Source organism: Pseudorca crassidens, chromosome 8 (genome assembly GCF_039906515.1).
Source record: "Pseudorca crassidens isolate mPseCra1 chromosome 8, mPseCra1.hap1, whole genome shotgun sequence".
Classification (NCBI taxonomy): domain Eukaryota; kingdom Metazoa; phylum Chordata; class Mammalia; order Artiodactyla; family Delphinidae; genus Pseudorca; species Pseudorca crassidens.
Window position 1 is genome coordinate 67,462,663 of NC_090303.1, and position 25,588 is coordinate 67,488,250.

Consider the following 25,588-nt stretch of genomic DNA (forward strand, 5'->3'; position numbering starts at 1 on the left):
ACACTCAGATGTTAGGAAGAGTTGGTAGAATGAGTCAAGAGACGAAGGAAAAATGAGGATTAAAAGAGAGAGAGAAAAAAAGAGAGAGGGGTGAGGTAATTTAAAACAACAACAACAACTATGGTTAATCTGAGAACAAAAAATCTTGATTATACATTTTTTCGGTAAAATAATTATCTGACAAGTAGTACAGAAGTCAGGCTGGAGGGTTTTTGTTGTTGCTGTTTTGGTTTTGTTTTTGAGATGGCCAACTAGGGTATCGAAGAAAACAATTTTAGTTGCTGATAAATTCTCTCAATTGAGAGTTCTTGTAAGGTATACACATGACATGTTTCTTTCTTCACATGCCATCCATCAGTGCCTTCACCATAGTTAAGCTAGTTCAGCCTCATTTCCCTCAGGATTTCTCACAGCTCCAGTTGAAAATAACCCCAAGAGAAGATCACATGGCAGAAAAACCACACAAAATATTTCCTGAGTGATGAGCCCTGATCTCTAATAGTCAAACTCTTAAATTAGTTCTATTTTTATGCTTCTTTCAGGACGCAGTCACTTTATTACTTCAAAATTACGGACAAAGTTTTTGACACACATTTCAAACTCTGTTAGCTTAGAAACAACTGAATTATCATTTCCTCAAACTGTATTTTTTATGAGAAGCATAATTCAAGAGCACATGTTTTATTATTAGTCACTATGCAAAGCAATTTCATATTACTAGGAAAATTGCCAAGGATGATTAAAGTCTATTTAATAATTAATTGACCTATCAGAATCCTTTTTTCTCAGCATTCAGGGGCTATATATTGGCCTAATTATGGCCAGGAAATTGATCTCAGACTATCATTATTTCTTTATTCAGTTTTAAAACATTGCTGTCAAAACCCAATTAGAGAGGGGAGAGATGTAAAACTATATGGGATTCTATTTTTAATTAGTGTTATCTTGGCTTATACCTTAGGACTCCTTTCTGATATCCTGCTTCAGGATCTTAGGACATATTGTTCTGCCCGCTAGAATGTTCTTTCCCTAGATATTCACATTCAGGGGTTTGCTCCAAAATTTTCTCCTTAAAGATGCTTTCTCTAATTACACTGAAAAGTATTAATCTATATTACCTAAAATTTAGTTATCTAAAATGTTACCAACATTTTTCTCTTCTTCATGCTGCTTTATTTTTCTTCAGAGCACTTGCCCATTGTATTCCAGATATATTTTTATTTATATCCTTTACTAGAATGGAAGGAAGCTTAGCGAAGGCAGCTTCACTATTGAATCTCTTGCTTCTAGAATGGTGCCCAGAACACCGAAGTTCCTGTTTGTTGAAAGCATGAACATGTGGACTTTTATCTAAGTATTTTGAAATAGTTTCTTTAGATGGATTGTATAGTTGTCCTTCAACTATACCAAAAATAATGGTAGCTTCTTTGACTATGTTAAATACAGAGTATATTGCCTTGTTCTAGGAGAAGTTTCTAAGAAGTTCGATTTTATGCTTAGCAATTATTAGAAAGAACAGCTGAACATCAATAGCATAATCTTAGTTGTCATATTTACCACAAATGTATAAAATATAATCGGTCACTTTTTAACTTATTCAGTAGTTTAAAATTTCATCTTTTGGTGTTTAAATGGTCTTTTTTTTTTTTTTCTATTATTTTGTATGGACATGTGGTATCCTGACCTATCACTAGTATGGAAGATTAAAGATCAAAGATCTAACTTATCCATTTATCATTTTACCCCACATAATTCCAAAATCAAGGTAAGATCCATACAAAGAATAGCTGAAATAATAAAGAAGAAATTAGGATTCGTACAAAATGTGAGGGAAAGGATGGTGTGAGTGGCTAAAAGTCAAAGTTGCTGCAATTGTCCATTATTCATATTCTTTGATTCCAGAAACTCAACACCTAAATTTAGGATTCAAGAATTTTAATCAACTCAATTCAGGTGCTAAGAAGTAATATTCCACTTGCATCTTTCAGGTAGTCTGTTTCACTTTTATTCTTAAATATTACATTTTACATTCCATGATAATCTTTAAATTACTTCAGAACTTATTTGAAATGCATAGGGCACAGAGTCAATTTAAAAAAAAGCCGTGATCTTCATTTTCAGAAGAGCTGTATATGTAACTCTATCGCATCTTTTAGTATTCATGGTGATAAAAGTGTAGACTAATTTATGATCATCTCAATGTAGAAAATGAACCAATATCCATACAATATAGAGTCAAAATCATTTTACAGCTATTTTTAATCTAAAAATCTCAATTTTGAACAGAGATTTTTTTTATCATCAACCTTTATCCTTCTTTTTGATGAAATGGGGTAAAAGCTGAAAAAAGATAATTGAAAAAACAGTTAAAAATGACTTAGTTATACTGATCCAAATAGTCTTAGCCTGCTATCAAGGTTTGCTGCTGAATTTTTTTCCATTACCTGTCATCAAGAAGTGGAGAAGTATGGTCCCTATAAATTATGTTGCAGAGCTATTGCAGTAGAAAAATGGCAGCCATTATTTTATCAAATTACTTTTTATCTACAAGACTGCTCTCCTTGCTGCCATGATATTGTAAATTAAGTGGCAGTGTTTGAAAAAGAGAGTTGTTACTTAGTTTCTAATCTCTACTGCTATCGGTTTCTAATCTCTACTGCTATCGGTGACAGAATAACTTTGTCTTTTAAGTAAATCCTGTAAGACCCCCCTGAGTACTTTGTGGTCTGGGCTACTGTACTTGTTTGGTGCTAATACATTCTCATGATAAAAATAAATTTAAAGGAATGTTTTATTTCATTAGTATTACGGGGCTATGAGTTAGCCAAGAGGTATTATGAACTTGAAGAATGGTTAATTTAACATATAGTACTTAAATCTCTTGGTATTCCAAGTTCCAACTGCAATTTCTTCATTGAGCTAAAATTGTAACCTCTGACATAGGCTTTTATATGTTGCAGTGTTTTTCATAAATGTTATTCAGATATGGATGGGGTTGTGGTTTGGCAGAAAAAAAAAGCAAACCCTAATACATGTTTAGGGTCTATGACATATTAGGTGTTTTATCTTGACCAGTGCTTATGATTCTGTACCTTATGGATATCTGGTAACTATAGGTATTATTACATTTATTTTATTTTTATTTATTTATTTTTAATTAATTAATTTATTTATTTTTGGCTGCGTTGGGTCTTCGTTGCTATGCCCAGGCTTTCTCCAGTTGCGGTGCGTGGGGGCTACTCTTCGTTGCGGTGCATGGGCTTCTCATTGCGGTGGCTTCTCTTGTTGCAGAGCACAGGCTCTAGGCATGCGGGCTTCAGTAGTTGTGGCATGTGGACTCAGTAGTTGTGGCTCTTGGGCTCTATAGCACAGGCTCAGTGGTTGTGGTGATGGACTTAGTTGCTCTGCGGCATCTTCCTGGACCAGGGCTTGAACCCGTGTCCCCTGCATGGACAGGTGGATTCTTAACTGCTGCGCCACCAGGGAAGCCCTACATTTATTTTATAGATAAACGTTCACCAAATCATATAACTTCAAGAAAGAAGAGTCAAGCCTGGTCAGAATCTAAAGCTATGTTTTTGTACTATGTCATATTATTCGCACACATTTTTTATATTGGGAACTATGAGAAAAGCAAGGATAATTTTATCTATTTAGTATGAGGAGAAGAGGATTGAACATGTCTTTAAGAAGATGTAATGTTTAGGAGGCAAGATGATGTGTGGAAATAGTCCTGAAACTGAAGTTTTGGAACTCATCCTTGATTTAGGCACTAAATAACTATATGGGTGAACGAATAATTTAACTAAAAAAAGATCCCATTTCCTTCTATGTAAAATGAAGGAGTTGGTTTCAATATTTTAAGTTCTCTTCTATGCCTTACTTACTTTGATTCTGTGATGTTGAAAGATTACTGCCTCGATTTTAGGTGAAGAGAGAAGATGCCTTAGAATGAATTTATGAAAGGTACAAAGGGAATTCTTGTTTACTTAAAGGAAAGGTTATAATCAGAGGCCATGGAAACGCCATCTTTAGGATTTTTAAGAATTTGAAGGACCACTTTATTGGAGTGCCTTGAGAATGAAAAAAAATCACTCATCAACAAATATACTTTTGAGTCCTTTCTGTGTGCGAAACACTATGGAAATGTATAAGATATAACTACTACCTTCAAGGAGACTTTGATCTAGTGGGGGAGATAGCTGTGTAAACACTAGCAGAATATAGTATTTGTACACTACTGTACAATAGGATCTAATCTTACTGAAGTAGTCAAAGAAATGATTTAGAAACCCAACGGTAATTCAGAAGAGCTCTCTCTTTACTTAATATTTGCTTCAACCACATGAAAAGCATTACATAACCTAAAGCAATACTTTAAATACTTCTTTTGTCACTCATCCATTTTCCTCACACAATCCCAACTCTGTGCCTCTTTCTTCTCAAAGTTTTGCCACATTACACCCCCGCACATCTTGTGTTTTTCTCTCTTCTTTCTCCTCGTTCTCTCTTAATGTACTGCTTTTGAAAGACAAAATCCAGAGGAACCAATCTGGCAGGAGAAAATCCATCTCTGAAAGCAGAGAAGGAAAAGACCAAGCCAGCAAATGGAGAACATGCCTACAAGGGTCTCTGAGAGTCACAGCCTGGCTTTTCTAGCTTGCTTTCCTCCCCTTCCCTTCCCTTTCTCTTTGGTACAGAATTTCTTCCTGTGGAAAACGTGTATTGGGTAGTTTGTGGGGCTAACACCATCACAAACTAGCCACAGAGATAGACGGGCTCCAGGATTGGCCATCAGACTCCCTCATTCCCCTGACCAAAATGTATGGTTCAAGGACATACACATGTCCAAAACTGTGTCAGTCAGATGCCCTCCAGGGGATTGGTTGTAGACTCTTTTCTTCCTTTGTGTATCACAAGCTGTAAAGATCATAGTGTGGAATTGCCAGCATTTGTTTCCCCTTCTTCCCTTGGTTGGATTCAATAGGCTGCCCGAAGAATGAAGCTGACTAAGGAGGAGGGCAGAACTGGAAAATGGGAAGAAAAATAAACCACTGGCAGCCTGAGCCTCTAGGTCTAACAGTGTCTGAGGCTGATGCACCCCTGAATTTTCCACTTACATGAACTAATAAGTCCCATCTTTTTTTCTTTTCACTTAATTTAAGTTGATTTTTTCCCTCTTGAAATGAAAAGAGCTCTGTCTAATGTACATCTATAGCAGTATTTGTGGGAATAGTCACATATTAGTAATCGTTGTCCAGTCATACTTCCTGTGGGTTAGTCCATATAGGGGGTAACAAAATATTAGTCCAGAGCACCTAAATATTTTCATATCTCAAGTTCCCATCCTACTTGCTTAGTTAGTAGGGCTCTGTTTACAGTTCAGTGTCTCCTCTCCCTTTTCCTATGTTGAGATTGTATATAATACCTCTCAGGTTCCTCTGTAGGTGCTATGAAGTAAACCCCACCTTAGTTCATTGCAGTACCTTCTTCAAGACCTTGGGACTAGGGGATGGTTAACTTCTCAAAGAGCAAACTGGCATTCTTGGTATTTAATCCCCTCTCCTCATGACCAGTATTTTAACTCTGGAGATGAAAAAGGAACATGGGAAAGCCCTCTTTGACACAATAAAGCAAGAAACAAAGGCTTCCTTTGGAATATATTCCAATCACACTGGCTCTGCAATCCTCTGGGAGAGGATGATGGGGTAACTATATCCTTCCCACTTATGACCTGCTCTAATTTACTAGAACCAAATTCAGAAGCTGCATCTTAACCAAGGTCCCCAGGCTTACTTTAGAGGGCTCCCTGACCATGATTAGAGGAACCAGCTTATCTCTACCTGCTGAGATCTCATCTGTTAGGATTCGTCTTCAAGGGAAGGAGATACACCTTCTTTACTTCCAGCTTCCAAGACCACTCAAAGGGTGACTTGGCTGAGCTTCATCGGTCTGGCTATCCAAAAATGAGCTAGCTGTCTCCTCCGTTCTCATTAGATTCAGTATTCAGAGCTAATGAATGTTTTTAGCTTGAGTTTCCGGAAGATTTGTGATGTCATTTGTGTGAAATAGAAAATATAAGAGATAGTGTAACTTGTTTTGGGGGCTGAGACAGGGATAATTTTATCTTGGGGCAAGTGGAGTGTGAGTTATCAGATAGGTGTGCATGTGGGAATGCCTTGCCAGGGGCTGGGAATGCTGGTCTGAAATTCAGTAGAGAGGCTATAAGTTGCAGTGAAGAGAGTGAGGGAGACACTGCTGAGGGAGGAAATGATTATAAGAGAAGGAGAGCATCAGATGAGCATCATTGTGACGCCAGCCAGTGATCCTCAGACCAGGGTACAAAGAGACTTTCCATGGGGTATACTGGTGGTTCATTTTACAGGAACCATCTTCCAGAGAATTGCCTTCATGTGTGCTGTTTTCTAAAGCTGATTTACCTGAGCAGTTATCTGAGGTAGATACTCCCTTTGCCACCTGCCCTTCCACAAAACCTTTTTGCCCATGTTGCAAAAGAAAAGCCTACCTTCACCCATTAGGAATCTTATTTTGAGACTTGACCTTGGGACTTCAAAGCCTGCAGAGCAGCAGGCAGAGGGACTGTTCAATGATTCCTCTAATCGAGACATGATAAATTTCTTCTTCTCATTAAGATGTATAGACCCAATAAAGTTTTCCTTTTTGTATTTATTTTACTTTCTCTCTATATACTTTCTATATTTGTATTCACCTTTTAAATTTATATATGTTATTATATAGATTATTTTTGTTAATTTTATATCAGTACTAATTTAGTGAATTATTAATTCAAAGAAAATGTATAGTCTTGTGTTAATAGAATATTAAAAATAAATTCCTATATTTTGTTGCAGAGGGCTATAATAAGGAGATAATGAACAACTTTCAAGTATAAAAATATATATAAAGATCACATGCTGTGGAGACACAGGAAGAGAAATACAGATTTGAGGAGAAAAAGAAACACAGAATTCTCAGGACCTACAAAGAAAAATATTTGTACTACTTGAACGTTATTGATGCAAGCTATTGGTATGTCTTTTTTTTTTTTGCGTTACGTAGGCCTCTCACTGCTGTGGCCTCTCCCGTTGCGGAGCACAGGCTCCAGATGCGCAGGCCCAGCGGCCATGGCGCATGGGCCCAGCCGCTCCGCGGCATGTGGGATCTTCCCGGACCGGGGCACAAACCCGTGTCCCCTGCATCGGCAGGCGGACTCCCAACCACTGCGCCACCAGGGAAGCCCTATTTGTATGTCTTTGACATTAATGTGAGCAGTGTCCCAGTGACAAATGTCTTACAGGAAGCTAAGTGTTTAGATTCTTAGACTCCAACTGGCTTCTTAGAATCTAATATAGAGCCTTAATTTATAAATTTATTCTTTTGTAGCTCCTTTAGGGCTCCCCTTGGGAAAAACTCAGGGGCCTCAATGGTCATCTTGTTCAATCACTTTAGATCGTGAATAATCTTTTCAGTCATCTGAAAAAGTTATTTCATCTTTCCTTCTGTCTCTTCATCTGTCCTTTCCTTCACCCCCTTCCTTCTTTGCATGAACACAGTTATAAAATGAAAATTTTTATACTAAGGATTTATGATAAGTGCTGGGGATATATGACTGGTGAAGAAAATGACAAGTTCCTGACCTCTCTGAGCCAGTGGGAAATACAGCCAATGGAATAAGCATTTTTGTAAAGTTCAAGGGCTGTAACCAAGGAAGCACAGGATATTATGGTAAGAACAGATAAGAAACATGTTACTTTATCAGTGAATGTTTCTAAGAATGTGTCATTTAAGTTCACTCACTATTTTGTCATTTTGTTCTTTCTTGCCCAGTCCTGTTCTATTGAGGATCAAGACAGATAAACTTGCAGGGCTCATAGAACCTACATTCTATTGAAAAGGTAGAGACGGAGAAAACAGACAACAGAGGAAATGAATAGGATATGTTTCAGATAATGATGAATGCTATGTAGAAAAGCAGGGTGATTCATTCATTCGTTATATTAAAATTTAATGAGTGCCTAGTATTTTCTTGGCACTGCTCTAAGTGCTGAGCATACAGTCTCTTCTCCTGCAGTTTACATTTATTTTTATTAGGGGAGAGAAATAATACGCAGGCAAAAATGTGTAGTAGGAGGTCAGATAGTGATAAGGATTATAAAATGAAATGATAAAAGAGAAAGAGAAAGAGAAAGTGTGTGGAGAGGTCTGATTTTTTTTTAACATCTTTATTGGAGTATAATTGCTTTACAATGGTGTGTTAGTTTCTGCTGTATAACAAAGTGAATCAGCTATACATATACATATTTCCCCATATCTCCGCCCTCTTGCGTCTCCCTCCCACCCTCCCTATCCCACCCCTCTAGGTGGTCACAAAGCACCGAGCTGATCTCCCTGTGCTATGGTGGCTGCTTCCCACTAGCTATCTATTTTACATTTGGTAGTATATATAAGTCCATGCCACTCTCTCACTTCATCCTAGCTTACCCTTCCCCCTCCCCACGTCCTCAAGTCCATTCTCTACATCTGCGTCTTTATTCCTGTCCTGCCCCTAGGTTCTTCAGAACCATTTTTTTTTTTCAGATTCCGTATATATGTGTTAGCATACAGTATTTATTTTTCTGTTTCTGACTTACTTCACTCTGTATGACAGTCTCTAGGTCCATCCACCTCACTACAAATAACTCAGTTTCATTTTTTTTTTATGGCTGAGTGAGAGGTCTATTTTTGATAGATGCTGGTGAGGGAAATATCCCAAGGCAGTGAGAATTGAGCAGAATTTTGAATGAAGTGAGGCACCAACTCATGTAAATATCTGGGAAAATTTTGTTCCAGGTAGAGGAAGCTGCAAGTGAAAAGATTGTGAGGCCAAGAACATGCAAAATATGTTCAAGGAACAGCAAGAAATCTGGCATGGCTGGAGCAGAGAGAAGCACTGATAGAGAGCAGCTGAGGATGGAGGGAGCCAGAGGTCAGACCACGAAGCTTTGTAGATCATGGTGAGGAGGATTTTGTTCTAAATGTGATCAGAAGCCACTGGAGGATTTGAACAGGGAGTGAGGTGGTCTGGTTTATGTTTTAAAAAGATCACTGTGATTTTGTTCCTTTTGTTAGTTTATATAAGCTTGAGGGTGACTTTAGCTTGGTTCATCTGAGAAGGATATTTGAGCTGGATACCAAAGCTGTGATCTGAAGGACAAGAAGAACTTACCCAGACATTGAGGAGAAGTCATCGTGCTGTATGTAAAGACACTAATGAGAGCTGAAGTCTGAAGGTGAGTGAAGCATGTCCTGTTCAAGGATCTGGGAAATGTTCATTTGGGCTGAAGTCCAGAGTACAAAGGCAGAACTGTGAAAGAGGAGATTGAAAATGTATAGTGGTGAGGGAGGAGTTTTGATTTTATCCTAAAGATAATGGACTGTTTTGAAGACTTTTAGGTAGGGGAATATCAGAGCAGTTCTGTATTTTGAATGGTTTTCTTTGGCTGTTGGAGAGGAACTGGAGATGGGAGATCAGGTAGGAGGAAGGTGCAGAAGTAGCTCAGGTGAAGGGATGGATTATGGTCAGACTTTGTGTGAACATTTCTTGGAGCCGCTATTAATTTTGGAAAACTGTGATTGTTGAATAGGTCTTGCCTATACAGAGTCGATCCACCATCTTGGAACATCCACCAATTTATCTTAGATTTTTCTCTTGTCACACAGGACAAATTTAATTCTGTTTCTACATGGCAGTCCTTCATATTTTTGAAGGCAGCCATTAGTGTCTCCTTTTTCCATATTTCTTTCCATCATGTGGGAGTTTTTTCTTGTGTGTGAATGTCCCAAATTTCTTCAACTCGTGAGAGTTGAGTGTGCCCCACGTGACACAGCTTTTTGTTCCTTTTCAATATTCTGTTCAGTTTTATCTTGATCGATTCTTGTCTGTTAGTGACCCTCTCAGGGTGTGCTACCCTACTTTTACCAGCATAGTAAAGGGGGCAATTATTTCTTCCCTTTTTATGATCATTATATTTTACAAATAATAACTATTCTCAAAAATAATAAAATAATAAGTTCTCAGAAACTTTTCTAGTGCTTGTACAATATTACTGAGCTTCTCAGTCAACTAAAATCCTCATTTTCTTTTCAATTATGTTACCATTAAACTTGAGTCTGGCTGTGTGATAAATAGATGCAGGGCACCAGGGTGGACATGGTGTCCAAAAGGTGGCTTTTATACAATATAATCAGATGAGAGAAGGTAGAAGCTTTATCTAGGGTATTAACAATAGAAATGGAGAAAAAGTGGTTGAATTCTATGTACATTTTGAAGGAAAATCCAGTCCATATTTTGTGTCCCCTGGAAAATGTAAGGAATCAATGGTATGAAGTGTCTGTCTTTGCTGTATTGTCTCAGGTGACTGGCTCATATTCAGTCCCTATCACATGGTTCAAGTCGAAACCTTTAATTTTGTGCATATTTTACATGTACTATTATACATGACTACAGTTTTCAGAATAATTGACTCCTGTGATAGGCTGCAAGTATGTAACTTTAAAATACCAGGTATACGGTTAGATTTTATTTCGTTTCACCTTTGTTTTATTGATCTAAAATATGTCATATTATGAGACTATTACTGTCAACTTCAAATTTCATTAAATCACTCATATTATAATAGAAGACACTGAGGGGCTGGCTGTGCTTTGTGTCTTTTATAGGATTCATAGGAAATGTCATTACGATTATGTCTTTTTGCTAAATGGGATTTGTAAGAACTGCTTCACATTTATAGAGAAGATGACAGCCCCCTCCCTTCTGAGACTTAACCTCTCAGCTCCATTCAAAGTACCTATGAATCCTGGCACTTTTGCTCCACAGATACTCATTTCTTTAATGCACTGTGATCTCAGAATTTGGTGTTCTATCTGCAAGTCCTGGTGAGACAATGTCAGCTTGTCTTGTGCCAATTCATCTACACATTGAATGACAGCTTTGCTGTCTCTGAATGGTAGCAGGATGAGAGGTCGTTCTACCTGGCTGTGCTGCCAACTGAAATGCTTAGTGTGTTTTCAAATTTGGGGTTATTAGAGCCAAAGAAACTTTATAAATTACCTTGTCTGTTCTCTTACCTTATAAATGTGGAAAATGAGAGTAGAATAGCTAAGAAGAAAATGCTCTTTCTTTTTCTCTCTTTTCAACCATTATTACAGACAAGGACATGTACCTTAAAAAAGCCATTATCTGGAGTTGAAGAGTGAATACTTTAACAAGAAATCTTGTCAAAATATGATAGCAGTCATTCTGGGGTCAAAGTCATGGTGTCCGAAATAATGGCATGTGAAATTATCTTCAGAGCAACAGCCTGAGGAACAGCTAAGGGATGTGTCCCTTGTAGGTGGATATGTCTCCATCTTAACCTGAACAACACTCATATTAAAGAGAGAAGAAAGTAGTTCCTTGTTTCTTCTTGGAGGGCAAATCATTTTAGCTACTCAGAATTATTTTTAAAGGGCTATCCTATTAATAACAGTCAATAAAAGTCTGGGGGATAAAAGCAAGATTAGTAACCAGTTAATGCAAGGGGAAGATAGTGTGTAATAACATCTTTCTCCAGTGGGATACTGACACTTAAACTCACATCATGCCTTAAAGCAGTTCATACATGCCTTCTTTTTAGTCACCAGCTGAGCACTGGTTTTATTTTCTCAGATATTTCTAAGCTGTGAGAAGTTGCTGCCTAAAAGGAAATCTAGGGGCTGTTCTTAGGATGAGGTGAAAATTGATTCTGAGAGGGAAAACAGTGGATATTCTCTATAATAGGGTGAGTGGTTTGGGCAAAGAGATTCTCTGAGGGCTCCTTTATGATTGAACCAAAGCTTATCTACAGACCAAGTTTGCTTTCGAAACCAAGATATTATAGAAAGAGAGGTGGAGCGAAACAACAAACCTTTTTCAGTATCTGGGACTTCAATTCCTGGTTTTTTATATCTTAAAACCCACATTTCTTGGTCAAGGTTTAAATCTCTTTCTAGGGACTTTCCTGGTGGTCCAGTGGTAAAGAAGCTGCCTTCCAATGCAGGGGACGTGGGTTCAATCCCTGTTCGGGGAACTAAGATCCCACATGCCGTTGGGCAACTAAGCCCACGTGCCACATCTACCGAGCTCGCGCTCCTCAAGTAGAGAGCCCGCATGCCGCAAACTACAGAGCCCACGCGCCACAATTACAGAGCCCACCCACCCTGGAGGCTGTGCACCACAACTAGAGAGAGAAAACCCGCATGCCACAACTAGAGAGAAGCCTGCGCACCACAATGAAGAGCCCGCACTACAACGAAAGATCCTGCGTGCCGCAACTAAGACCCAACGCAGCCAAAAAAAAGAAAGAAAGAAAGAAAGAAAATAAATAAATCTCTTTCTGGAATAGTCCTTTTCACATTTCTACCTGCATGCTGTCCCTGCAGTGTGGACCTCTTGCTGCATGCTTCGTGGTGCATGTACAGACTTGCTTCACTTCTAGACAAAGAGAGGCTCAGAGAGAGACACTGAAGCAGACGTCTGAGACAGTTTTCACCATTTGTCCTTGAACCTCATGGACAGTGTTGTATATTCCCACGGGAGTGTGTGTTTATGGGGAATATTGCCTACAAGATGGTGTATCACTATACCGTGTACATGGGAGAACATCTTAGAAGAAAATAAAATTCTCTGCTCTTCATGATGATCAGGCTTAAGGGAGAGTGTGAGGGTGTGAGTAGGAGAGAGATGGAATGAAGAGGGATAATAAGAAACAGGGAGACCAAATAATTAATTGCTTCCCAAAGTGTGATTAAATGGGTCACCAGTATTTGAAGCATCTGCAAAGGATGAAGTAATTTGTTAATAATGAAGATTCTAGGGCTTCCCTGGTGGTGCAGTGGTTAAGAATCTGCTCGCCAACGCAGGGGACACAGGTTCGAGCCCTGGTCCGGGAAGATCCTACATGCCACAGAGCAACTAAGCCCGTTGGCCACAGCTACTAAGCCCGTTGGCCACAGCTGCTGAGCCCGCATGCCACAACTACTGAGCACATGCACCTAGAGCCTGTGCTTCGCAACAAGAGAAGCTACCGCAATGAGAAGCCTGCACAGCACAACTAAGAGTAGCCCCCGTGCAGCAACAAAGACCCAGCACAGCCAAAAATAAATAAATAAAATAAATAAATTTATATTAAAAAAAAGATTCCAGGCAACCAAACAGTATTTCTGAGTAAGGGGCATAAAAATCTGCATTTTTTTAACATGCACATCAAGTGGTCCTTATATAAAAAAGTTTTAGAATCATTGAGTTTTGAAGTTAATATAATTGTGAAGGTGAGAGTTGAGGCCATAGATCAAGAGAGGATAAAAGAAATATTTGGTTGGTAAAATATACAGAACTTGATAATTGTGTGGCAGCGTGAAGAGAATTGAATCTAGGATGATTCTCACAGGTGTTTGGTTACCTGGTAGATGATTGTATCATTACTCTGATTAACTGGAACCTAGAAAAAAGGACTAGGTTTGAGAAGGTGGATGAGAAACTTTGGGCTTTGATTATGAGTTTAAAGTGTTTATGAGGCAACTTAAATTTTTTTTTGCAGTAGAGATAACCATATAGACTTGTAGTTTGGTGGAGCAATCTGGGTTAGAAAGATAGATTTAGTGGTTACCAGAATACAAGAGGAAGTTGAATCTATTGGCATGACTGAGATTTCCCAAAGAGAAAATGTATCAGGAGAGAAAGCCTGGGGTGGAGTCAAGACCCAGGGACCATTGCTAACAGGATCATGTGATCAGGAAGCTGGCTGTTGAATTCCTTTCTTCAGAGATAGAAGACTTCTGACAGGTTGATAAGGCTCATTACATGATCTTAAAAGAGGAATATCAAAGAGGAGTGAAGGTAAAGGCAACAACAGTTGCCCAGGTCAAGAGATTAAGAGGCTGTCCATTTATATTAGTGTCCCTCTGGATAAAAGCTTGATGTAATTTAAATGATCTAGATGGTAACATCTGCAACGTATGTGCAGTGAATTGAAGTGGCACCACTAGATAGGGGAGAAGTTAGAGTTGTTTGATGGTATGAAAATAAAAGGAGGAATGTTTTCTTTTCACACTTGAGTGGAGTGAATTAATATGGAAGTGCCAGTGGGATGCCAAAAAAATGTGTGTGCCATCTCCTTCTCCTGGTGTATGTGGGTCATCAGCATGTGGGCATCTTCCATCCAGAAGAGTTGGAAGAAAAGCCCTATCCTAAGAGAAGACTTCTGTTTTTATTTAAGCACAAGAATGGGAAGAACATCCAGTAAAGCCACTGAGGATGCAGAAGAGTGTGATGGAATTGGGAGCTCCAGTATTGGAAAGAATTGAGAGGGAGGTTAGCTGTGAGGTAATGAGAGATAGAGAAATGGTGAAGGGAAGGGGGTGGGGGCGGTTCTGGGGTATGGACACAGGTGATGAGCATGCAGGAGAGGAAAGATTACCAGAGGGGTGCTAGATAATATCTCTACCTGTGGAGTTAGAGACAACACCTTTGTACACCAAGATATTTACATGTTTTTCAAGACCGTATATGGAATTGTGCCAAAGTATTTTGTGTATAAAATAAGTAGAGTTCAAAGGAGGACCAGAATGTGCTGAGAAGTGGCAGTGGAAAGATCATTGAATGGAGTGGGGCATGAATCAATTAGGTTAATTTATATGAAGCACCCTGAAAACTGCAAAGTGTAATATAAAACTGAGGTGGGGAGACGCAAGAGGGAAGAGATATGGGAACATATGTATATGTATAACTGATTCACTTTGTTATAAAGCAGAAACTAACACACCATTGTAAAGCAATTATACCCCAACAAAGATGTTAAAAAAAAAAACCCAAAAAACTATGAGGTGGTATAGCCAGGGCAATGATCTAGAAGTTTCCAAAGTCTTTTAATAAACTTGCTGCATCAGGATCTTCTGAGGTGCTTTTGAAATTTTGGATGCCTGGGCCCTACACTCAGTTTACTAGATCAGGCTCCCTGATACTGAGCCCAGGGGATCTCTTTTGTCTTTTTTTACAGCTCTCATTTCTGATATATACTTTAGTATTATACACCTACTTGAGTATTGATATTATAGTTCAACTTAGATGACAATAAACGTGTATGTGAATGGTAAAAAAATTAAAAGATCACAATGAATGAATAAATCTCATGAATGAAATTAACAAATAGTGAACAGTTGGTTGGAAAATCATAAAAGTTGTTTAATTTCAGAATTTTAATTTGAAGGCAATGAAATACCACTAAATTATTTTGAGCAAGTAGTGATACTGTGAATTTTAAGAGAATTATTGTGGTTTCTGTAAATAACATTTACTAATAAACTTACAGTGGCTCAGAATTATTCTATTCATGTATTTGAAAATATATTTAGAATAACAAGGGAATTCCCTGGTGGTCCAGTGGTTAGGACTTTGTGCTTCCACTGCAGGGGGCACAGGTTCAATTCCTGGTTGGGGAACTAAGGTCCAGCATGCCTTGTGGCACAGCCAAAAAAAAAAAAAAAATAAACAGAATAACAAGATTTTAAATGAAGTTTAGCCCAAGTTTTGTTAAAAATGAAACATCTAATCTATAATCCTCTGAGCATTATGTTTGTCTGATATTGAGAAATCAGACATTCTTATTTTAATGTACATGACTATATTTATATGAATAAGAAATTTAAGTGGAAAATCATTAGGCTTTGCTGTATTATTGATTTCTAGTTTCTCTAGTGAATTAAAAGTTACTGATTTTTTTTAAACTCAGAAATAAAACCTCATATATCAGTGTTTTTTCTACTAAAAAATGATTATCTTTAGTTTTGCCTTTCAGACTAATGAATTCCTTGTAGTTTGGTAAAAGAATTAAAAATCATAATTTGGTGAATTAAAAATAGTGTATTTTTTCATTTCCCTTGGGCATATAGAGTGACTTATTTTATGATTTGCTAAAGTTGTAGACGTTTTCTGATCTTTTCTAAAGCAAAAATTGTGTGCCACCTTTGCAAACTTTTCCTTATATTTGGATCTGTCTAAAGCTACTTTTAAGAAATATATAATTCTGATCAAGAATTCTGTTTCTCCCTGAAAAACTTCCTTCTATATCTGATTTGGATGACATGATGGTGATTATCTTTGTTCCTACTTAGATATGTTGAAATTGCCTCAAGGCTTTGAAGTTCTGAGATTTAAAGAAAAGATGAAATACAAATATGTATGTGCTATTTTCATATGGAAATAATATTCTGAATGAGAAGTAACTTCTTTGTTGGCATACACTGGGTCTTACAGAATAAATTAAAAAGCACTTGGAAGACAGGCTCCATGCTTTTTCTTATAACTTCACTAAGATACATTATTAAATTGGTAGACACCAAAACTTCTAGGATTTTAAAGAGTAATTGATATTTTCATTAAATTTTAGCACTTAAAAATTTGAGGATTTTGTTTATTTCTGTGTTTGAAGTGTGTCTATTTCATTCTTGAGTTCCAGTGTTCTTTTTTATAAGTAGCTTTATATTTTATTATTTTTGATTATTATTTCTGATTATTAAAGTTATAAATTTTCATAGTAAAAAAAATCAAGTAATATAGAAAGGTAGAGTGAAAATTACTTATAACCTCCCCACTCAGACTGAACCACTATTTAACCTTTTAGTATATATCCTTTCATACTTTTTCCTGTCTGTATGAATCTCTTTGGGTGTAACTCAATCTGTATATCTCAGACCATTCTGTGGGTGTCTGCTTTTCTCCACTCTGTCTGTAAGGGGTTCCCTACCTGTCTTATTTTAGCTTCTGGCCCCTCATCTTTTCTCTGTCACACACATTCTCATTGTCTTTCACATTCTCTGTATGTGGATTCATACGTATGAAGTGTGTGAGTGAGTCTCTATATATGGGTAAATGTATGTGTATATGTATGTCAAAATAGCACCGTTAGATACATGCTGCCTTGTAATTAAAAAAAAAACTTTTCTATAACAATAAATATAGATACAAAGCTCCATTTTTGATGACTGAATGGTATCCTAGAGTGTAGTGTGGGCTAGATTTAATTTATTTATCCAATCCTTTCGAACAATTTCTTTTGGACATTTAGGTTGTTTCCAAATTTTTTTGTTACCATATTTAGTCCTTTTAAGTGCACATTTTTACATATTTGTACAATCATTTCTTAGTAACTGAAATGTTACTATTAACTGTTACTAATAACCCAATTGTAAATATCTTTAATTAGATGTTCTAAATTATGTAAACTTAGAAATTCACTATTAGGCTAAGCTCAATACAGTTTTTATTTCTTGGGAAAGGTCAGTTTTCTTTAAATAATAAAATATTACAAGATATTGCTAGCAACTATTGGTGGGATGTGGCTTTATATTGTTAGACATTTCTAACTGTATTTTCTGATGGGTATGTCCTGAGCTCTCTTCTCCATGACTGACAGAAGGAGTGTTTTGAGAAAAGCAGTTAAGGTTATAGCTGTTGTTTGTGATCCAAAGAGCAGAATCAAGCTACACATTCACAGACTAGGAATGAAAATCACCACCCTGCCCTAACCACTTGGATCAATTGTATTCTTTTCTCAACAACAGCAGGCCTCCTTTTGAGTTTTGCCTCCTTTTTCTTTTTTTTTTTTTTTTTTTGCGGTACGCGGGCCTCTCACTGTTGTGGCCTCTCCCATTGCAGAGCACAGGCTCCAGACGCGCAGGCTCAGCGGCCATGGCTCACGGGCCCAGTTGCTCCGCGGCATGTGGGATCTTCCCGGACCGGGGCACGAACCCGCATCCCCTGCGTTGGCAGGCGGACTCGCAACCACTGCGCCACCAGGGAAGCCCTTGCCTCCCTTTTCTTTAGTTCTTTGTCTAAATAAGCTCTAAGCTGCTTGAGACATGAGCTTTGTTTTCATTGTGTTGTTTTGTAAAATGCCATATGCACGTATGACATTTTGTAGATAATAAAACAGCAACGATTATAGGCTGTTGGTAGTCCTCTGCTGATATCCCAGCTGGTAACAATACACTAAGATATCACTTGACATTCTATTGAGTTAACAGAAACTGTTGTGTTGATTTTTACTGCTGTTAAGAGCAGGGTGAATATTGATTTTAATCAGAAAGAGCAGGGAGAAATTGCTTTGACATGTGTCTTTTACTTGATCTTTGAGAATGTCATGAAAAAATGAAAAGAGTAAATAGTAATCTATGTGAGGTTCTTTCAAAAGAGCTGAAAGGTTGTTTGAAAATAGTGACCCAAGGATAGAGATTTAGTTTCAGAAATGAAATGTTTAATCAGCCATCTCAGAGTAATCTCTTACATGACAAAATGAAGCCTTTCTTTGGAATATTAAATAATTGCATTTTTAGTCACACTGCGATTGAAATATAAAGAGACATGGCTTAATTTGTTAACCATTTTAATATTTATGGAGCTATTCATTCAACAAATATACAGTGATCACCTACATTAAGGCTGTTGTTGTCCTAGGTCCTGGGGTCACACTAGAGAGCAAAGCAAAGTCCTTGCTTTAATGGAGTTTGTTTTCTAGAGGAGGAATAGATAACAATTAAAAATGATGTAGTATGTCAAGTGGCAATAAGTACTGTGCAGAAATAAACAGAGCAGGTTGGGGAGTGTGGATGGTAGTAGCCATTTTCGTATTGCAGTTGGGGAAGCCAACCTGGAGACCTAAAGAAGGGGTGAATGAGCCATATCCGCATTTGTTGAAAGAATATTTCAGGCAGAAGGAAGAGCAAGGGCAAGTGTCCTGCGGCAGGAGCATGCTCCAGAGACAGCAGGGAGGCCTCTGTGTCCAGGAGATTAGCAGATATGAGCAAGGAAGTGGGAAGATGTAGGTCTTACAGGGCCTTGGGGGCCATTATGTGCCTTTGGCTTTTACTCTTGAGTGGGATGGAAGTCAATAGAAAGTCATAAAAACAAAAGTGACCTGATCTTATTTTCTTGTGAAGGGATTAGTCTGGATGCTATAAGAATAACTGTCAAGGTGCCGAAATGGAGAAGCACTGTAGTAATAAGCTAGGTCATATCCAGGCAATGGGCGATGATGGTTTGGATCAGGGTAATAGCAATAGAGGATGTGGAAAGTGATTCGATTTTTGCCATGTTTTAGAGACAGGGGTGACAGAATATCCTGATGTATTGGATGTTGGGTATGAAATAAAGCAAGTAAAGATGTTTTCAAGGTTTTTGACCTGAGCAACTCAGAAGGGTAAGGCTGCAGAAAAGAGAGTTTGGTAGGGAACTTGGCAGTTTGTTTTGGGATAAATCCAGTTTGGACATTAGAGATTAGTATTTAGTTCCAAGAAAAAAGGTCATAGCTGGACATGTAGATTTGGGAGTTGTCAACATGAAATTGGTATTTAATACCATTACAGACAGGAAGCTGGAAGAGATCATTTAGGGAGTAATTTAGATAGAGAAGTTCTGAGAGCTGAGGCCTTGGGTGTTTCCAGAGTTAGAGGTTGGAGGAATCTGCGGTGAATGCTGAGGAGGAGTGAGATAGTGAGGTACAAGGGAACCTAAAGAGTGGTCTTTCAGGGGCCAAGTGAAGTAACTGCTTCAGGGAGGAGGGAGGGGTGAGTGGAATCAAAAGCCATTGATAGGTCTATTAAATAAGGACAGAAGTTGGCAACTGGGCGTCATTGTTGACCATCTTGTGAGTTGTTCAGAAGAATAGAAAAGGCTTTCTGGAGAGGGTCCAAAAGAGAACAAGAAAATAAAAAACAGAAGCAACAGTATGGGTAACTATTGAGGAATTTGCTCTAAACAGGAGAATGGTAGTGTTGTCCCAGCCATGTTGAACAGATGGCCAGACAGCATACGTGCCAGGCTTGCTGGAGCAGTGTTTATTGGGGGAGAACTCCTAGGGGCAGGACCAGTATCAGGACATGAACCCACACTGCCCATTGCATTTAGGGAAGTACACACATATCTAGCAGGGCTGAGTGTCAGACTCCAGGAGAGGAACTTTGACATTAGGCTGTAGGGCTTTAAAGCTGTACCAGCTCCTCTCTTGATGTGAGTAGGGCTGCCGTGATATTTTCATTTCAGCCCAGTTCCTTCAACCCCTGCCTCAACTGCTCACAGGGCTGAGGTTCAAGTTTCTGGTTGATCAGGATTGAATATAATAAGTATTAGCTCCCCAGTTTCCATAGGAGGGCTATAGGACACCGAATTCTTTTCTGGGAGCCCAGCCTAAAGGAGATTTAGTCCTGATAAGGTAAGCCTGATCTCTCAGTAACAAGAGAAGTATGAGAGGGGAATGCGAGGGTTTTTCTTTACTGCTCTCTTGTTCCCTTCCCTCGCTTCCCCTCTCCTCCTTCCTTCCCTCATTCCCTTTCTTCCTTCTTTACTTCCTTTTCTTTGATGTGCAATATTATAGATTTTTATTATCTAGTAGAGAGGAAAAACCATTGAGAATGTAAGGGAAATAGTCATTGGAGTGATTGCTGTTGAGAAGATAAGAGGATGATAAGAGTGGAGGGCTTGGCCCTGTGAGAGGAATGGATACACATCCATATTAGAGAGAAGCCAGGATTGATAAGCACAGATGTGCTTGTGCTGTGGTCAGAGCTTGTGGGCATTCTTTTAGGATTGTTTCTAATTGCTCAGTGAAAGGTGAATTTGCACTGAGAGCAAGGAGAGAGATGCAAGTGTTGGAGTGATTATAACAGTGTGTGATTAACAACCTTATTTTCCCAATGAAAACAAATTTTATTAGCTATGTGCTCTAAAAAAAGAAACTACTTTCCCTCTCTTACTGAGGATTGAATTTTGTGTATTTTTGGTGGACAGTCTTGGTTAAATCTGTTTAGCTTTTGGTCAAATGTTTACTTCTACGGGCCACCTTTCATACAAAAAAAATCTCATTTTTTATGGTGTTCTGTGATTTGAGTCATGTTAGATGATTTTGTAAACATAACACAGAAATAAGCAAAATGTACTTGGGCTTCTATGGGATGTGTGCAGAAGAATCTGTATTTATTAAGCATACAAATATGTTTAAAATTCACTAACCTTTGTGTGGCTCATTGCAAGCAAAAGCATGACATTTGAAATTGTGTCTTCATCACCTTCTCAGGGCATGGGATGATTGACACATCCTAACCTGCTCAATAACTGTGAGACAGAGCCAGTTATTCACGTGAGTTTCCCCCCCAACACACACACATTTAAAGCTTTAGATAATTGGATTAAATTACAGCAAAATAAGTCAGGCCAGCTATACTTACACTCTCTCAACTGGCAGGAGACTGACTATTCTGGCAAGATGAATACATTTTATATATGTCTTCTCTGGTTGTTTCCTCTGATACAGCATTTCCTTAGTTCCTTTTGAGATGATCCTGCCATTTTACTTCAAGTTGTTGAGGTAGCTCCAAGTGAATTGGGGGACTTATTTCAAACCTCATATGTTTCTAAATGGCAGGAGTCTGGAGGCAAAATTATCCTTAAACTTGTTAAAAATGCAGATTTCCAGGACTTTGAAACTGGGCTTGGAAATCTGCACTTTAGTAAGCACTCAAGTAGTTCTGAGGTGGGTAGCTAATGAAACACGCTTTGGAACACAGCCCTGGTTAATATGTAGAATTGAAAATATGGTCCTTGAATCTGTAACAAAATGTAACATATATAGTTCTATACATCCATCCTTGAAATCTGTCTTGAATCCAGAAAACTGTCATGTTGGAAATTAAGAACCCCATTGAATTATACTGTTAAATTTCCTTTCTTTCTCCCTCCCTCCTTCCCTTTATTCCTTCCCTCCTTTTTTTTTTCTCTCTCTCTCTCTCTCTTTCCTTTTTTTTTTTTTTCCTGGCAGTTTTTTAAAATATCTGAATCTTATGTATGTATTGTATAGTCAGGGGAAAGCCTTGTCCATTATTTTGTCTTTAAAAAATAAATATTTTATCATTTTAAAAAAATTATAAGCTCCACAAAGGTAAAGAATTATGACAAATGCTTATTTTAGAAACCCTTAATATTTTCTACTGTAATTGGTAATATTAGAATTGCAACCAGTATTTTATTTATTTATTTATTTATTTTTGGCTCCGTTGGGTCTTTTGTTGCTGTGCGCGGGCTTCCTCTAGCTGCAGGGGCCACTCTTTGCTGCGGTGTGAGGGCCTCTCACTGCGGTGGCCTCTCCTGTCACAGAGCACAGGCTCCAGGCGTGCGGGCTTCAGCAGCCATGGCACACGGGCTCAGTAGTTGTGGCTCAAAGGCTCTAGAGCGCAGGCTCAGTAGTTGTGGAGCACGGGCCTAGTTGCTCCGCGGCATGTGGGATCTTCCCGGACCAGGGATCGAACCCATGTCCCCTGCATTGGCAGGCGGGCTCTTAACCACTGCGCCACCAGGGAAGTCCCTGCAACCAGTATTTTAATGAGCTTTCTGCTGTTCCTTTGCTTGAAGTGTATTTCTCATTTTCTTCCTGGGGTGAAATCCTAGTAGTTCTTTGAGATTTAATTAAAACCTTACTTTCTTTGGAAGTGTCCCCTGATCACCATCCTTTAGCCTCCCCATCCCCCAAATTAATTGCTTTTTCATTTGAGTTTTCATAACAGTTTGATCATGCTACTTACCAATTTGTGATCTCCTTAAGCAGGGTGAGTATGTGTCTTAAATTTCTTGGGTCAATTTTCCTGACATAATTATTAAAAGAGCCCCCTTTCACTCTCTGAAGTGTCCCTGTTTGGGTAATAGATGAGATGTCCATCCTATAGTGAAGAACTTTTCATCTCTAGTACTTCGCCTGTTATCTGGTACATGGAGGTTATTCAATCAGAGTTTGTCAATGAGTTTGAATTGAATTAATCATTTAATGGCTGGAAGGACTGTTAGCGGCTTGGCAGAAGCCTTTGTGTATTTTATAGGTATTATTATTTGTATCTATTATTTATAGGTATTAATGTTCAAAGACAGCCGAAGTAGGATCCCCTGAAGCCATTAGTTACTCGGAAGAAGGTGGAGGTAACCTGGACCAAGCTTTTGAGGAATCGGCTGAACCCTAGTCCAGTGGTTTCTAAATGCTGATCCAGAGGAATGTCCACAGGACAGTAAATACCCTTGAAGATACTTTTATTGTTTCATGGCAAAAAAGAGACAAAATGAGGTCCAGGTAGTGAGTTAAAACTAAATGTATTTATTGGATTGATCTTTCTTTTTAAATTGTTATTGGTGTATAGTTGATTTACAATGTTGTGTTAGTTTCATGTGTACAGCAAAGTGAATCAGTTATACATATACATAAACCACTTTTTAAAGATTCTTTTCCCATAGAGGCCATTACAGTGTATTGAGTAGAGTTCCTTGTGCTATACAGTAGGTCTTTATTAGTTATCTATTTTATATATAGTAGTGTGTATGTGTCAATCCCAATCTCCCAATTTATCTCTCTCCCCCACCCACCTTACCCCCTGGTAACCATATGTTTGTTTTCTACATCTGTGACTCTGCTTCTGTTTTGTAAGTTCATTTGTACCCTTTTTTTAGATTCCACATGTAAGCAGTATCATATGATATTTGTCTTTCTGTGTCTGACTTACTTCACTCAGTATGACAATCTCCAGGTCCATCCATATTGTTGCAAATGGCATTATTTTGTTCTTTTTTGTGGCTGAGTAATATTCCATTGTATATATGTACCACCTCTTCTTTATCCATTCCTCTGTTGATGAACATTTAGGTTGCTTCCATGTCCTGGTTATTGTAAATAGAGCTGCAGTGAACATTGGGGTGCGTGTATCTTTTCGAATTATGGTTTTCTCCAGGTATATGCCTAGGAGTGGGATTGCTGCGTCATATGATAGTTCCATTATCAGTTTTTTAAGGAACCTCCATACTGTTCTCCATAGTGGCTGTATCAATTTACATTCCCACCAACAGTGTAGGAGGGTTCCCTTTCTTCCACACCCTCTCCAGCATTTATTGATTGATCTTTATTTTAAGATTATATCTAGTGTTAGGCTATTGTTTGTATCTTAGAATTTTCTTTCTTTTCTGAATTGACAGTAATTGAAAAGAACTTTCCTTATCAAAATAAGAAGTTGGCATGCCCCAAGTCTGGCAAACATTGACTAAGAAAACAGGCTGTGGATGGAAGGTGCTATCTGGACTCACAAGGTAAGAATGATCAAAGGGCTCAAACCTGTGAGTTGTAGAAAGACCCATCACCTTTCCCTATCCATTCTGGAAAATGAGACGAACAGTGTCTTTTTTGTTCACTACTTTGTCCCTAGGATGTATACAGCCTAGTACACAGTTAGTATTCAACAATTTGTTATTTAAATAAATTCAGAAGTTCCATGAATAAATCATGTGCTGAAAACATCTGAAGTGACCCAACCTGGTGAATGGTTGAGTTAGTTGTGCTCTGCTGATTATCCAGCCCTTTCCATGACTAAGAATCAGTAACTCCATCAGTTATTGCTTCTTGCCCTTTACTTGGCTAAAGTTTTAGCTAAGGATTCAGTGTTTTTTGTGTGTGGATTATTATAATGGTTTCTTTTTTTTCATTGTTAAAATACACATAAGATTTACCATCTTAACCATTTTTAAGTGTACAGTTCAATGGCATCCAATATATTCACACTGTTGTGCTACCATCACTACCATCCATCCACAGAACACTTTTCATCTTGCAAGACTGAAACTCTGTACCCACTAGACAATAACTTCTCCATTTCCTCCTTTCCCAGCCCTGGTGATCATCATTCTACTTTCTGTCTCTGTGAATTTGACTACTCTATGTACTTGATAAAAGTGGAATCATACAGTATTTGTTCTTTGTGTCTGATGTATTTCACTTAGTATAATATTCTCAAGGTTCATCCATATTGTAGCATGTTTCAGAAGTTCCTTTCTTTTTAAGGCTGAATAATATATATATATATATATATATATATAAATATATATATCACATTTTGTTTATCCATTCATCTGTTGATAGATACTTTAATTGCTTCCACCTTTTGGTTATCACAAGTAATGCTGTTATGAACATGACTTTACAAATATCTCATTGAGTACCTACTTTCTCTTCTTTTGGGTCTATATCCCAAAGTAGAATTACTGGATTATATGGTAATTTTATTTGTAAAATTTTGAGGAATCACCACACAGTTTTCCATAGGAGCTGCACCATTTTACATTCCTACCAATAGTGCCAAAGGGTTACAATTTCTCCACATACTTGCTAATAATTATTATTTCCTGGATTTTTGGTAGTAGCCATCATATGGGTATGCTATCATGGCCTCTGTCTCCAGGATTTTTCTCTAGTGTTTTTTATTTACCTGTAAATCTGACCATGTCAAATCTATTGATGACTCTCAATTTCTTTTTTTTAAATTCTAAGGTTCTTAACATGCTAACCTCTCAGGTCTAATTTCTATTCACCCTATAATCTAGTCATAATGACATATTTGCTCTTCTCTATACTTACTGTTTGCTTTCAAGTCCCTATGACTTTGTGTTAGTGATTTCTTCAGCATGGAGTGCTTTAATTCCATGGTTCCCAAATTT

The 25,588-nt window shown here is 38.0% G+C and overlaps 1 protein-coding gene across 4 annotated transcripts in view; it reads left to right on the forward strand.

Moving 5' to 3' along the window:
• The window catches only part of DNAJB9 (DnaJ heat shock protein family (Hsp40) member B9), a 700,153-nt gene that overhangs the window by 158,512 nt on the left and 516,053 nt on the right, over positions 1-25,588 (forward strand). For 2 of the 4 annotated variants that reach the window (XR_010945587.1, XR_010945588.1), the window contains exons 6-9: positions 6,873-7,050; positions 8,851-9,014; positions 9,130-9,290; positions 24,077-24,187. Coding sequence is in view for 2 of the 4 variants with exons in the window: in XM_067746746.1 (XP_067602847.1) it covers positions 24,077-24,083 (7 nt within the window). In the remaining 2 variants the exon portion in view is untranslated. Of the gene's footprint in view, positions 1-6,872; positions 7,051-8,850; positions 9,015-9,129; positions 9,291-24,076; positions 24,188-25,588 lie in introns of those variants that run through there. The other 2 variants (XM_067746746.1, XM_067746747.1) reach the window with 2 other exon arrangements.